The following is a 14,385-nucleotide window of genomic DNA, read 5'->3' on the forward strand; positions in this document are numbered from 1 at the left end:
AACCTCCCCTCATCATAAACTGCAATTAATTTGCAGCTCTCACCAGAAGATTTTAGAACAACATGAAATGTCTGCACAATCAGACGCGCCGCTCCTTAATCTGAGCAGGAAGGGAGGAGGCCATGGGAGAAGGTAACAGATAGAAGAGCGATGAAAGGAAGGAAAAAGAGAATGTGGTTAATGGTCAAATTGAAGCGTAGCATAGCTGAAAAGGTCAATGGTAAAGAGAGAGAAAGAGAGGGGGCAACTCTTGTAATGTTGGGGAGTCAGAGTCAGCGGCTGTTTGGATGACAAGTTAATGATGCTGTGATGATATACAGACGATTGAGAGTCGGTATGATGCTGGGATGAAATACAGTACTGCAGATATGAAGTGTATCAAGGAGACCAGTAAAACAGCCCTATTGCATCAATATTTCTTTGATTCTCTAACATTCGAAGGGGTCTTCCTGGTTGTGTTGAGTTGCTAGCAGAAAATACAGAAACCCTACCCTGTCTTTTTCTGTTATTTGACTTTATATGTGAATCTTAAAAGAGAAATGATATCTTGTTAGTATGTAAGGTGCATTTCTAACTTATTGGACATTAAATGGATTGTGATAAATGAGCCTACAGCTCATGGTGTGCATAGCATTGTTAGTCATATTAGTCATCACTTATGGCATTATGATCACTGACCATCGCTTTGCATCCTGTTTTTTTTTTTACCCCATTTTTATACTACCCCATTTTAAAAAAAAGCAAACCAGGGATTTTATATATGCGTATAATGTGTTTTTAATTAATTTATTTCTTCAGTAATGTCAGCCTATGAGTGTTTTTAAAGATAGGGATTTTTATTATTTTTTTGAATGGTGCATAAATTCTTTCAGTACTGTATAGAATTAATATTTATCTCCTTTTAATTCTTATTAGACATGCACCAAATTCACTTTATCCAGATTTGGCCCGAATACCGAACCTTCCATGAAGGATTTAGCTGAATCCCAAACGGAATCCTAATTTGCATACGGGGGAAAAAAAGCCATATTCAGGGGAAATAAAATATGAGCTCTAAAATGAGCTTTTTTATTTTATTGCAAGAAAATGATTAATATTTGAAATATTTTATTTTAAGAACAAGTATTGTGGTAGTGAGAAAATGTATTTTGACAATATCATTAACAGTGGTAGCTGTTAATTGGGTGAATGCAGCACAGAAAGATACAATTAACCTTTATTATACTAATGGTTTAAACATGTCTAACTGGACTAGTGAATTATAAAACAATGCAGATGGTGCACTTAGTATTAGTGATTTCGCTTGAATTTGAATATGTCAATTAGGTTTTATGTTCAGTTTAGTATTTGGCCAAATCCAAAAAGTGTTGGCTTGTTCCATCTCTAGTTTCATTGGTACTGGTATAATAGAGATGTGGGAAGACCGTATTACAGTATTACATTAGTGATAAATGCATTTTTATGTCTTGTTAAAATTTGTGCAGTTTCTTCATATGATTAGATGTGGGTGGTGCATTGATGATGATGAGGTGAGGGAGTAATGTTATGATTTTTCAGTTAAAAAGTACTTTATTTATTCTAGTGCACTAGGATACAACCTAGCGCGTTTCGTATTGATAGGATACTGAATCATAGGCTACATGATTCCATTCCCACAACATATTTAAAACAAGAGAGAGCCAATTGGCTTTGTGAATACTAGAGTTGTGGAATCATGGAATCAATTGGCTCTCTCTTGTTTTAAATATGTTGTGGGAATGGAATCATGTAGCCTATGATTAAGTATCCTATCCATACGAAACATGCTAGGTTGTATCCTAGTGCACTAGAATAAATAAAGTACCTTTATTTATCCTTGGAAGTGCCTGCTCAATTTTTCTATAAGGTTATCTGCTCCCTCAGCTGAAGGTTCAGGGTGGTGCACCTGGACCCCTTCTCTAAACCGGTGAGTTCTTTACCTTGAGACCTGAGAGATTTACTGCATTATTTTTACCTATTAGTCTTTATGATTCTATTTTAGTAATGTTATGATTATACTGAATAATAGGAAATATTAAAGTGATCATGAAAGGGGTATTAGCATAATGTGACAGTGGGACGTTGTTTAATCATTTTTAAACGTTTCCTGTGTTTCTCAATGATATGTGCATATGAAATGAGTGTTCACTCACCTTAATGTTAGGCATGAATGTAACAACAGATTGGTTTTTCTGGAAAGCACATCCAAGGGTGTCATTTCTGCATTCATTAGGTCTAAATTAAAAAGAAAAGGCAAAAAAACGTTTTGCTAAGATCTCTTGCAGACATTTGGTGATGTTATGGCTTCAAAGCAAATCAATGGAAATCAGCTTGAGGACTATACACAGGTCATTTGGTCTCTAAAAGCTTCTCCCATAATGGAGTGTTTTTTGAGCTGTTATATGAAATATAATATGGATTTCCCTCATCGTTCTAATAAATAGCCTGAGAGTAATGGAGCAGTTTATCACTCATTCATACTCCAACATGCTCTTCATACACAAACATAGTTACCAGCTAAAACTTCTATTAATTATGATGTGGGGTGTAGTTGGGTATAGATTTTACAGAGAGAGGGTCGCTCAAGCCTGGTGCAACAATTCATGCATCAGAACTCCAGGTCATATTTGCTTCGTTCCAGCATTCTCCTTCATCAGTAGGCACAGATTCAGGGTTCCCCATCATCAGTAGGCACAGGTTAACAGAAGAGGTAGGACGGACACATTGTCAAACATAAAGAGCATGTTTGAACCCAAGGTATTCTTGTTGAGCACATGCTGTTGCGTATTCACTTAGTTCAGGGTTCCACATCATCAATAAGCACAGATTCAGGGTTCCACATTATTAATAGACACAGATTCAGGGTTCCACATCATCAGTAGGTACAGGTTAACAAAAGAGTTAGGACGGAAATATTGTCAACCATGAAGAGCATCTTTGAACACAAGAGCCTTAATGACTAGGTATTCTTGTTGAGCACATGCTGTTGAGCATACACTGTCAACAAAGGGTATAATCAGTTCCAATCAAAGTACTAAGCCAGTTAGATACCTTGCACTGCATCTGTAGATGTTCAGCCCTTCCAAAGCTCCAGCCCACATACATCATGACAACTGAATCATACCTTTTATTTGCCACTTTGCATGAGTTGATAGTGGCATATATATACAGTAATTGTTATCTTGTGAATAATCCAGAATGCTTGGGACCAGGGGCTTTATGGATAATGGATCAGTCTACTAGAAAATCATTTAAACCTTAAACAAACCGACAGGGATGTTATTTTGGGTATGGTCCTTCCCTCCTTTAAATCTGCCGTTGGTTATTGTGGTAAAATCGTGTGAATATCTTGTTCAATTTCTATATATGTTGAGCTATGTAATCTAGGCATTTCCTGTTGGTCTTCCAAATTCCGAACAGATTCTTTATATACTTTGTTTAATTTTGTTTTGTTTTTCTTTCTTTTGTGAAAATAAATAAAAACATTTGTTGAAAAAAAAAAACCTTAAACAAACCCAATAAGCTGGTTTTGGTTCCATTAAGTATTAATTATATCTTGATTTGGATCAAGTACAAGGTTCAGTGTTATTTTTATAGTAAAAAAGGAAATAATTCATAAAAATGTGAATTATTGAATCAAAATGGAGTTTCTGTTTCTGGGTAAAGAATTTCCAGATTCCTGTATACAATACCATAACTGTATAGCTATCCTGTAAACTAAACCCTCAGCATCCTGTCTTTGCCAAAGGCTAAAAAAGAACATATTGCTATTGTGATACATTAAAAGGGCTAGTTTATGTGTATGCATAAAGCAGATGTTGTTTACATGCATATTGCTGGAGAGGAGATTATTCCTTTACTTAAGTGGAAAATGTGTCTCTGGTGGCTCTGGGTGCCATCTTTTTTACTTTAGCTTTAGTAGGATTTAAGAGACTGCTGACTTGCACTTTAGTACTTATTAATGCAGTGAACCGTTGTTTGTTAATACTAATTTATTGTTTTGCTGTATGGTGCTGTGCCCTCAAGGAGCGCTATTAAAATAAAAATATACATAAAAAATAACCTCAACTCTAATCATATAATCTACTTAGAATTCTTGGTCAACTGATGGTGTAACACCCCCTTATTACTAGCCCTGACTAAGATGCTCTGTTGATGTGTTTTACACCTGGGCAATGCAATAAATTGCATAATATGTGGCAATTCCAGTAAGCCAAGCATGCATTGGACATTTGCTTGAAAGCAAACATCTGATGGGTTGATATGCTTTACTAAAACCTGATGCAAACTATGTAGGACTCATCAAGGCTGGGCCAAGCCAACGGGGTGCACTAGGCAACCTGGGGGCCCCTTCTTTGCTCTTCCCTACCCTGTGTGTGTATATGCGTGGATGCATGACATCACTGCAGTGACACAGGGGGGATTGGCAGGGTGGAGAGCAGAGGCAGAGGGGAGGAAACACAAACTAGGGGTAAGCAGAAGATGCTTTGAAAGATATCTGCCCAGAGCCCCCCTATTGTTGTGCCTTAGGCAGGTGCCTCTTCTGCCTAACCCTAGTTCTGGCCTGGGACTCATTTACAAACCCTAGTGCAGTGTGCAAAGTACAATTTCGGACACAAATGTTTTTATCCCTAATGCAACATTAATGCCCCATAATTCCAGCATAATTGCAGCTGCACTCTGATTTGCATCCATCCCGGTTGCAACCAGTGCATCAAAACAGATATACAGTAAATGCACTTGCATTTTGATTCAAATTAAACACAAGCTGCATTTCCAGAGTGGTGGTTGTGTCACTGTAGGAGTGGTATTTGCATCTGATCCACTAGACACAAGTCTGGTGCAACCTGCGGTAAAAAAAAAGCTACCACCAAGTCCATTCTGCTCCAGGGTTCCCCAGTGTTAATCGGTGCAGTTGCACTTCATTTATTAGAGGCACGAACGGTACATTGGCACCCATGTGGAAGTACAGTACAAGAGCATACCTTGCATCAATATGTGTTTTCTGTTGTATCAATTTTAAAGGGTGTACTTGTGGGTGTATTCATAGGTGGCCCATCATGATAATTATAATATATTGCCTCTTGATCTCACCCATAAATTATTGATAGTAACTTATAGCATTAAGCCATCATTCCAATCATGGAGACAGTATAAAATGTACCGGCATACATGCTTCTTTTTGCCTGTGGGCCAGCACTGCCATATACATTTACATATAAAACTGACACCTTCATTGGCTGTAGAACTAGGTAGAAACTCCGCCATCAAGATTAGCCTGGAGGCAACTGTGTTTGCTGTCAGTATATCATGCCTATGTAACTCTAAATGACATATTGATATCACAGTTCATACATGTATGCAATGTAATGTTTTTTGCAGAATCAAGTTGTTCTCGAATAATGTATTTTAGTACAGCTGTGTACAGGCAGTGCCAGAAGGGAATGGATTGCTTAGCAACAGTGACTGTCAGCCTTGCAGCCCAGGCAACAGAGCAGTTTATTTGACAGGCTCTTCCCAAATGGCACATGTCCCAGTCTTGTAGATTGTACGTGCAAAGATAGAGATCGGCTCGTGTTCCCAGCAGAGATGTTAACAAATGAGGGAATCTAAAATATCAATTGATCTGAGGATCTCTTAACCTGACATCAATATGAGTGGTCTATATTACTTCCAGCTCTAGCCAGTGTGTGTTCTGTGCTCTGAGAGGAAAGAAATGCGTAAGGCAGGGTCAGGGTGCAGCAATATTGGCTTCGGGTGAAGTTTAGAAATGTATCCATCCAGGATGTTGTGTGTAAGAAGAGGCATCAAAGTATTAGAGTGCAATAAAGCTGAAGGGCAGCATGGGTATTGGAAGTGGGGTGGTATTGATGCTGGATGGACAGACACTAGTGACTTTAACATGTTCCTTTTCTCCAACAGATAAGACTGAAAACTTGCCACTGCTCTGAGTGGCTGAAGACAGGAGTCCGACTTCAGAAAGTGAGGATGAGGTTGCTATGGAAACTGCTCGTGTTTCCCTGGTTCGTGTGTCTTGCAGGTAATGTACCGATTCAGAACTCCAAAAATAAAAAATATCCCGCAGAACCCGGTCCGTTTGGGGGTGTCGATAATGATAACCTGTCACCGCTCTGACATGTGGACTGCCACCTGCCAGCGTTGTCCTCAGCATCACACGGTGTGCCACTGTGCCCCTTTATTTTCCCCTCATTTAACTCAGTCACATTATGTTTTCTGTTGTTTTATATAGTTCCCTTCCTGTCGTGTGCTACTGTAAAGATTCAGTGCAATGCTGTATTGTATATGAGAGGACTAGCTGGTCACTGCATCACTTGTAACACCTTCAGCTCAGTGTATCCCAGGGTTCTTTCATGGATACAGTGCCGTGTATGGAATTATATTGGGCACCTAGATCACATATTCTGTATATTTGTCTAGAGAAGTGTAAACTCATTCAAGTCAGTTTTGTTTTGTAGGTGCTGTAGTTACAGAAGCTATGCCAATGAGACTTAAAGAGATTGTTCACCTTTGAATTAACTTTAAGGGGCCGATTCACTAACTTCGATGGATTCGAAGGATTCGATGTAAAAAAAACTTTGAATTTCGAAGTGTTTTTGGACTACTTCGACCATTGAATGGGCTACTTCGACCTTCAACTATGACTTCGACCTCGAATCGAAGGATTCAAACTAAAAATCGTTCGACTATTCGATAGTCGAAGTACTGCCTCTTTAAGAAAAAACTTCGACCCCCTGGTTCGCCATCTAAAAGCTACCGAAGTCAATGTTAGCCTATGGGGAAGGTCCCCATAGGCTTTCCTAAGTTTTTTTGTTCGAAGGATAATCATTCGATCGTTGGATTAAAATCCTTCGACTCGTTCGATTCGAAGGATTTAATCGTTCGATCGAAGGATTATTCCTTCGATCGAACGATCGAACTATTTGCGCTAAATCCTTCGACTTCGATATTCGAAGTCGAAGGATTTTAATTCCCAGTCGAATATCGAGGGTTAATTAACCCTCGATATTCGACCCTTGGTGAATCAGCTCCTAAGTATGATGTAGATAGTGATATTCTGAGACAATTTGTATTTGTTTGAATTTTTTATTATTTGTCTTTTTTGAGCAATTTAGCTTTTTATTTAGCAGTTCTCCCGTTTGCAATTTCAGCAATCCAGTTGCTAGGGTCTAAATGACCCTAGCAACCATGCATAAAATATGAATAGGAGAAGCCTGAATAGAAAGACGAGTAACAAAAAGCATCAATAACAATACGTACATTTTTAGCATTACAGAGCATTTGTTTTTTTAGACGGGGTCAGTGACCCCGTCATTTCAAAGCTGGAAAGATAGAGAGAAGAAACAATTCAATAACTAAAAAAATAAAAGAATAATTAAATGTCAATTGAAAAGTTGCTTAGAAGTAACCATTCTATAACCTATTAAAAGTTAACTTAAAGATGAACCAAATTCCACAATCTGTTCTTGGATTCAGCTCAGCCAAACCTCATAATGTTGTACAATTCTGAAAAGGTGTGGAAGCAAAGTTTTGCTCCCAGAAACTGCAATTTTAATACTTACCTGCAAATAAATTTGAGTAATGAAATGAAGATTCAGATTTAATTTGGTATTCAGCGAGGGTGACCCCCATGTGCATTCTGGTCCACTTATGAGAACAATGTCAACAGGGAACAGTGCAAATTATATACTGTTTCTTAAAGCCGCCATACACTGTACTGACTGATAGGCTATATGGATGGATACACAATGGGCCGACAGTCTGAATCATCAGTGGAAAATGAAGAGGAGTTGTGGCTCCTCTTCACGTCCTCATCTGTGAGTGCACCATACACTGGCCAACATACTACACATATATTGGTTGGGATTGTCATGCAAAAGAGAAGAAAATTACATAAAGGTTGAGTAGACTTTACTGTACCAGAGACATCTGGTAGAGTATTATGCTGCTTTGTACCATACTGAGCCAGATGGCTCCATGAAAGTTTCTCCATCTGTAGATAATAATAAATGAAAGCAAGGTTGGTATGACTACTAACTAACTCAAACTCACCAGCTGAACATGAAGGTGACAGTTTACGTGAGGCCAGCAATTATGCTCCGAGTGTGAATAATTCAGTGTCTTAAAGTTACAGGGACCTCCATGCAGCCAGTGTTGTTTACTTAACTGCAAATTATTATTTGGGAAGGTGTTTAGAATAAGCTTTCCAAGACCCACCTTTAGCCCCTTAGGCAGATATTACATAAATACACTGGATATGCTAATAAAAGTGCAATAAAAGTGCAACAAGTGTATGGTGTAGGGCGCAGGAGCTGGTGCCAGAGCTTTATGTATTGTTCCTACTATTATGTGCTCACTTATAGTGGATGAATCCTTATGTGTCTGTAGCCTGAGATGCTGGGCAATGTCTAGAGATGAAATGGAACTAACCATTTTGGGCAGTCAAAGGATTAAATGCAGCCTTTTCCAAGTGGTAGGGGATGCAGTTGTGTTTTGTTTTGGATGTAAGGAACAGGTTTTAAACATATTTTTGCACTGTGGCCTTTGAAATCCTACAACTGTTGTGACACAATGAAAGGCATTACAGGTATGGAACTTGTTATCCAGAATTCTTGGGACCTGGGGTTTTCCGGATAATGGATCTTTCTGCAATCTAGATCTTCATACCTTAAGACCCCTAGAAAAGCATGTAAACCTTAAATAAACCCAATAGGCTGGCTTTGCTTCCAATAAACATTAATTATATCTTCATTGGGATCAAGTACAAGCTACTGTTTTATTATTACAGAGAAAAAAAGAAATAATTTTTGAAAATGTTTTATTTAGATGTAATGGAGTCTATGGGAGAAGGCCTGTCCATAATTCGGAGCTTTCTGAATAATGGGTTTTCGGATAAAAGATCCCATACCTGTACTGGTTTTGCAGCAGTTTAAAGTTTGAAGCAGTGAAGTTTGATAAAGGCAGTATCATTCTACAATGAACTGCTCTTCACAAAAACAATATGAAGCAAATTGTAGGCTCTTCCATCTGAAAATACTTTATAAAGAAGGCTGACGTACTGATAATATTATAACTATAGCAAAAGTCACTCCATATCAAAAATAGACTAAATAAGACCAAAATAGTGTTTGTAGAGTCAATGATTGTATTGGTCTCAGCAACACCCAATCCTTAAATTCAGTGGCTGGAAAAAGTAGAATTTGCTGGATTATTAAGTCCCCTATTGTTTTTTTTATTTGATGTTCATCTCATTTGAATCTGCCAAGAAATGTAATGTGTCCTGAAGCATTCTGGTCTCTTTTGTCATAGCTTTTCTTTATTTGTTAACTCTACACTTATGTCAAAGTGATGTGCATGGGGGGATTCTTGAGTTTTGATTCATTTGTGTCATGGTGCTCTATTACTTATTGACTTCAGTGTCCCTATGATAATATTAATGCCAAACTTTAAATTATGTAGGCAGACAGATAACCTCATGTGCATTATGTGGACTATTATACATCATATAAGATTACAATATCACAGAGAAATAAGGGGCAAAGTACAAAAAAATCAGGTGAAAAGCATTTTTCCCACCTTCAGATGCCCTTCAATGGGATGCAAAGAAATGCCCCCATGTTCATTTATCTACCCCTTATAGATATTTGGTAACAGAGAGCACAGATTATTGTACTATTGCTTCCCTGCATCTTTGCATTTGTTTTATAAATATGGCTTGTATTGGTCCTTGTCTTATCTTGGCAGGAATACAGTATATTGCAGACAGCTACAAAATATATTATGGCTACTATTTTTAGGGAGTTTAATGGGTAAGAGCTCCGAAGAGTCATTAAATATGCAGGTCCGGATTTGTGGAAAGGCCACCACGGCCCGGGCCTAGGGCGGCAGAATTTTAGGGGGTCGCATGCTGTCCAACTACACCCACATTGGTTCAGAAACACAGGGGGTGGGCAGGTTTCTACAATATTTTTTTTAATTTCTCGTGCACGGATCCCTAAGCTAATTTCAATTAGCTTGGCATAGTTCAAGTAATAGGCAGGGGGTCCTGAAAACAAGCATATGCAGCAACATTTTAAGTGAACTGATCTTCAGGTTTGTCTTCTCCTCCTTCTCCTCCTCCTCCCCTCCTCCCTCTACTGTTTTGAGCCCTAGAGAGGAAGACAGCCCCCAGCTTGCCAACCTCTACCCAAGGGGTCATAAGAGTTTCTACCCACCCACAAGATTATTATGGTAGTAATAGATAGTGATAGCCGAATCTGTGCCGCTAGCATTCTGTTAGCAATCTGTGTGAATTTACCTCGAAATTTGTGAAACAGTGAAAAATTTGCGTAACAGTGAAAAATTTGCATAACAGTAAAAAATTTGCGTAACAGCGAAAAATTTATGAAATGCATTGAAGTCAATGGGCATCAAAATTATTTTGACGCGAGTGACAATTTTTACACGTGTGACTATTTGGTCCAAATGCATTAAAGTCAATGGGCGTCTGAATCATTTTGACAAACAGCAATTTTTTTGTTGGCACGATGGAATTTTTGCAGACGAATTGTTGCCGCTGTTTTGCAAATGAATACACTTTTAGTGAAACGCGGAATTTCACAGCGAATTTGTATCTTGCAAATGTATTCGCTAATCACTAGTAATACGGCCTATTTAGTTCAGTATTCACCTTACTACCAAGAGAAGGGGGTCAATGGTGCTCTTCTATACAGTATTCTCTGGTTGAATAAGGACTGACTGATTTTCACTATATAAAATAGCTAAACCCTCCACTTCATTGTATTTATAATAAAGAATAAATGGCAGACAGTGTATATAATATTAAGCAACAACAGCAACAAAAATGTGCAGTGTTGCACATAAGGGTATATAATAATTGAAACACTGATATATATATATATAGTATATGGAGAAGAGGATTGAGTTGGAAATGCCCAGGAATTCAGCACTATGGACAGCAGCCTTTCTGTATTGCCTCACAAAGTTTTTTGTGAGCATCTGTGCTTGGCAGAGTTATTTGGCATGTAAAGCACACCCACTGGCACCTGATTATATGAGGGATGTGCAGGTGTGATACAGATATTTTATGGGTCGCAAGAACCCTCTATCTACTCATTAAGCTCATGCATTGAAATCTGCCTTACAAATGTGTTTGTAGCCCAATGTGTTGTCTTATATGGATACAGCTCATTCCATTGTTTCTGTGTTCCATGTCACACTGCCGACATACAGGTGTTGTTCGTCCATGTTGTTCCTTTGCATGCTGTTAGAGCAAATTGGTTTGTAATTAGATTTATATACTAGATAATCTCATTTGCATATCCAATTAATTCTTCCTGTTCCAATTTGCTAGGGTTGAATTTATATTAGAACTTAATATAAGACTCAGATTATCAAGGACTCTCATTTCCCTCATATAAAAATTTGTTTGAGATTTTAAGAAGCATCATTAGCGACGGGGATAGCTTGTCATATGGTGTCACCCACCTCAGGGTGAGAGAATCACGCAGATAATAGAAATCCCTTCTTGGCATGACAGAGTGACACAAATTAAAATAAAGGCCCAAGTGCTGTAACTGAATCAGTATATTTTATCAGTAGTGGTTGTCTGGCGATAAAACAAGTTCTCAGCCGGGAAGGTGACCTAAAACTCCCATCATCCATAGCCATAACGCTAGATCTCTCTACCATGAATATCTGAGTTATGATCTTGTAGTTCAAGCAAAAGCCGGCTCGACTCTGGAAGCTTAAGCGACCATTCTTGGCTGCTCATGCAGTGAGGTTTCCCTGCATCCCAAAATAGCATCTCCCCAGTCAGAGGTAGAGTATAAATACACAGGCCATATGTGCAACCAGTACAGAACAGGGTGGTTGTAGTAATCTGTACATTTTTCCTAATGACTACCTGCATTTAATATTCCCTGTCATACAATACATTTCCCAAGAAACTGCTGTACAGACATGACTGTAACACTTTCAGCTGCAGGGGTTCATATTAAAGGAGAACTAAAGCCGAACAAAAGAAGAAGGTTAGAAATGTTGTACCCCATCTTCTTTTCTGCTGATTTACTGCACATGCTCAGTGCTGCTGTCACTTACTGAGCTTAGGGACAACTCACAATATTTACGATATGGATCTTGTTTCTGTAATGACCATTTGTGAGATTGGAATATACAGGTATGGGACCTGTTATCCAGAATGCTTGAGACCTGGGGTTTTCCAGATAATAGATCTTTCTGTGATTTGGATCTTCATACCTTAAGAACATCATGTAAACATTAAATAGACTGGTTTTGTTTCCAATAAGGATTAATTATATCTTAGTTGGGATCAAATACAAGCTACTGTTGTATTATTACAGAGAAAAAGAAAATAGTTTTTTTTTAAATTTGATTATTTGAAAAAAAAATGGAGTCCATGAGAGATGGCCTTTCTCTAATTCAGAGATTCTGGATAATGGGTTTCCAGGTAACAGATCCCATATCTGTACCTGGAACACCAATAATATGCAGCAAATAGGATCTATGAGTGGAAGACTAACAGAGATGCCTGAACCCCTACTTCAGGATGTTGGTCTGATACCAGGGTCGGAATGGGCCAGCAGGACACTGAAAAAAACCTGGTGGGCCCCAGCCCTTGTGCACTCCACCGACCCAAGCCAACTCCCCACTCTGATCCAAAACATAGTGTACTCCTCCCTCACCACCTATCATGGCCAGCAAGTAGAGATAAGCAAGATATGCGGCTCATAGGGGAGAGGGGTGAGTGTTTTAGGCCCATTCCAAATCATTTTTGGCATGGAACTGCAGGGATGCAGATATGTTATGGGGAATATATTTCAGTAATATAATAAGCATAGATTTCATTTTTTTTTTCTTGTGTATCAGGGTTATAAAAGTGATCCATATGACAGAGATCATGTATCAGGGTAATAAAGTTAAAAGAAAGATCACGGTACCTGTGAGTTAAAAAGACAAAAGCGTTCATACATCAGGACAATAAAGTGGTGCGGAGAAAAGATACTATGCAGGGGCATAACTATAGAAAAAGCAGACCCTGAGGCTGCAGGTGGCATAGGGGGCCCCACAAGTCCCAAATAATGAGCAATTTCAACATTTATTGGTAAATATCTGGATATGTTGGGAGCCCTAAAATGAATTTGCTGTAGGGCCCAGTAACATCTATTTACGCCACTGAGGCTTGGGTAATGCATGGACCCAGCGTATAGAAACCCAATGTACAGGCCACACATCTGAATCAGAACAAGTGATAGAGACCCACAACTAGGGTAATATAATGGCCAAGATGAGGGTAATATAATGATTGAGAGTAGAGTGTCAATACATCAGTGTAATACAATGGCCAAGAGCAATAATATATCGGTTGATCTAATGGCTGAGATGAGAGTGAGACTATATCATGTTAATATAATGGCCAGATGGGAGCATTAATATATCAATGCAATATAATGGCTGAGATGAGAGAGACAGAGACAGAGACTATTTCAGGGTAATATAATGGCCAAATGCAATAATATATCAATTAATATAATGGCCGTGATAAGTGTAAGAATATATCATGGTGTTAAAAAGGCCAAGAGCCATAATATATCAGTGAATTCAATGGCTAAGATGAAAGAGAGAGAGAGTATATCAAGGTGTAATTCCTGTGTTTGTTTCCCCTGATTCTGTTATATGCTGCAGGAGACGATGGCACTATATAAATAACTATATATTATATAAGAAGGTAATATAAAGGCTCAAATGAAAGAATAATATATCAGCGAACATAAAGACCAAGACCAGTTATATATCAGGGTAATATAATGACCAATGTGAAAAAATAATATATCAGTAGTATAATTGCCAAACGCAATGTGATATCAATTATATCAATTAAAATACAGATTATACAGTCAAGTCATTCTCCATCCCAGACTCTGACAGTGTATCCCATGTCCATAGAGCACTTCATTTCTGCACTGTTTACTGGTTCTATGTTTACCCACCATGCACTTGATATATGAACACCTCCCTTCATGTCTACTCTATCAAAACCCTTTTGCAGTGCCCCGGCCTGACCCATTTTGCTCTGCAGTCTAAGGCTGTATAAAAATAGACTTTGCCCAGTTTCTTTCTGACTCTCCTTTCCACCCTGCTGTGATTTTTGTAGCTCTCTGCCAGTCGCCCTCCCTCCACTCTTCCCTTGGCCTTACAATATTCATAGTCTCATGTCCCTGCAGCCTGCTCTTTCCCATCCAACTATCTCTTTCCACTCTTTAACCCTTCACTCATTCCCTGCCTTAGCTTGTATTATATTGTATTTGTATCTAAACCTAGCATAAGGCT

At 38.5% G+C, this 14,385-nt stretch overlaps 1 protein-coding gene across 5 annotated transcripts in view; it reads left to right on the forward strand.

Moving 5' to 3' along the window:
* Positions 1–14,385, forward strand: part of cntn4.L (contactin 4 L homeolog) — a 208,761-nt gene that overhangs the window by 140,003 nt on the left and 54,373 nt on the right. For all 5 annotated transcript variants that reach the window (XM_041590793.1, XM_041590794.1, XM_041590795.1 and 2 more), the window contains exon 2: positions 5,941–6,058. In XM_041590793.1, coding sequence (XP_041446727.1) covers positions 6,007–6,058 — 52 coding nt within the window. In that variant the 5' untranslated portion in view covers positions 5,941–6,006. The remainder of the gene's footprint in view (positions 1–5,940; positions 6,059–14,385) is intronic.

The sequence above is a fragment of the Xenopus laevis genome, chromosome 4L (genome assembly GCF_017654675.1).
Source record: "Xenopus laevis strain J_2021 chromosome 4L, Xenopus_laevis_v10.1, whole genome shotgun sequence".
Classification (NCBI taxonomy): Eukaryota; Metazoa; Chordata; class Amphibia; order Anura; family Pipidae; genus Xenopus; species Xenopus laevis.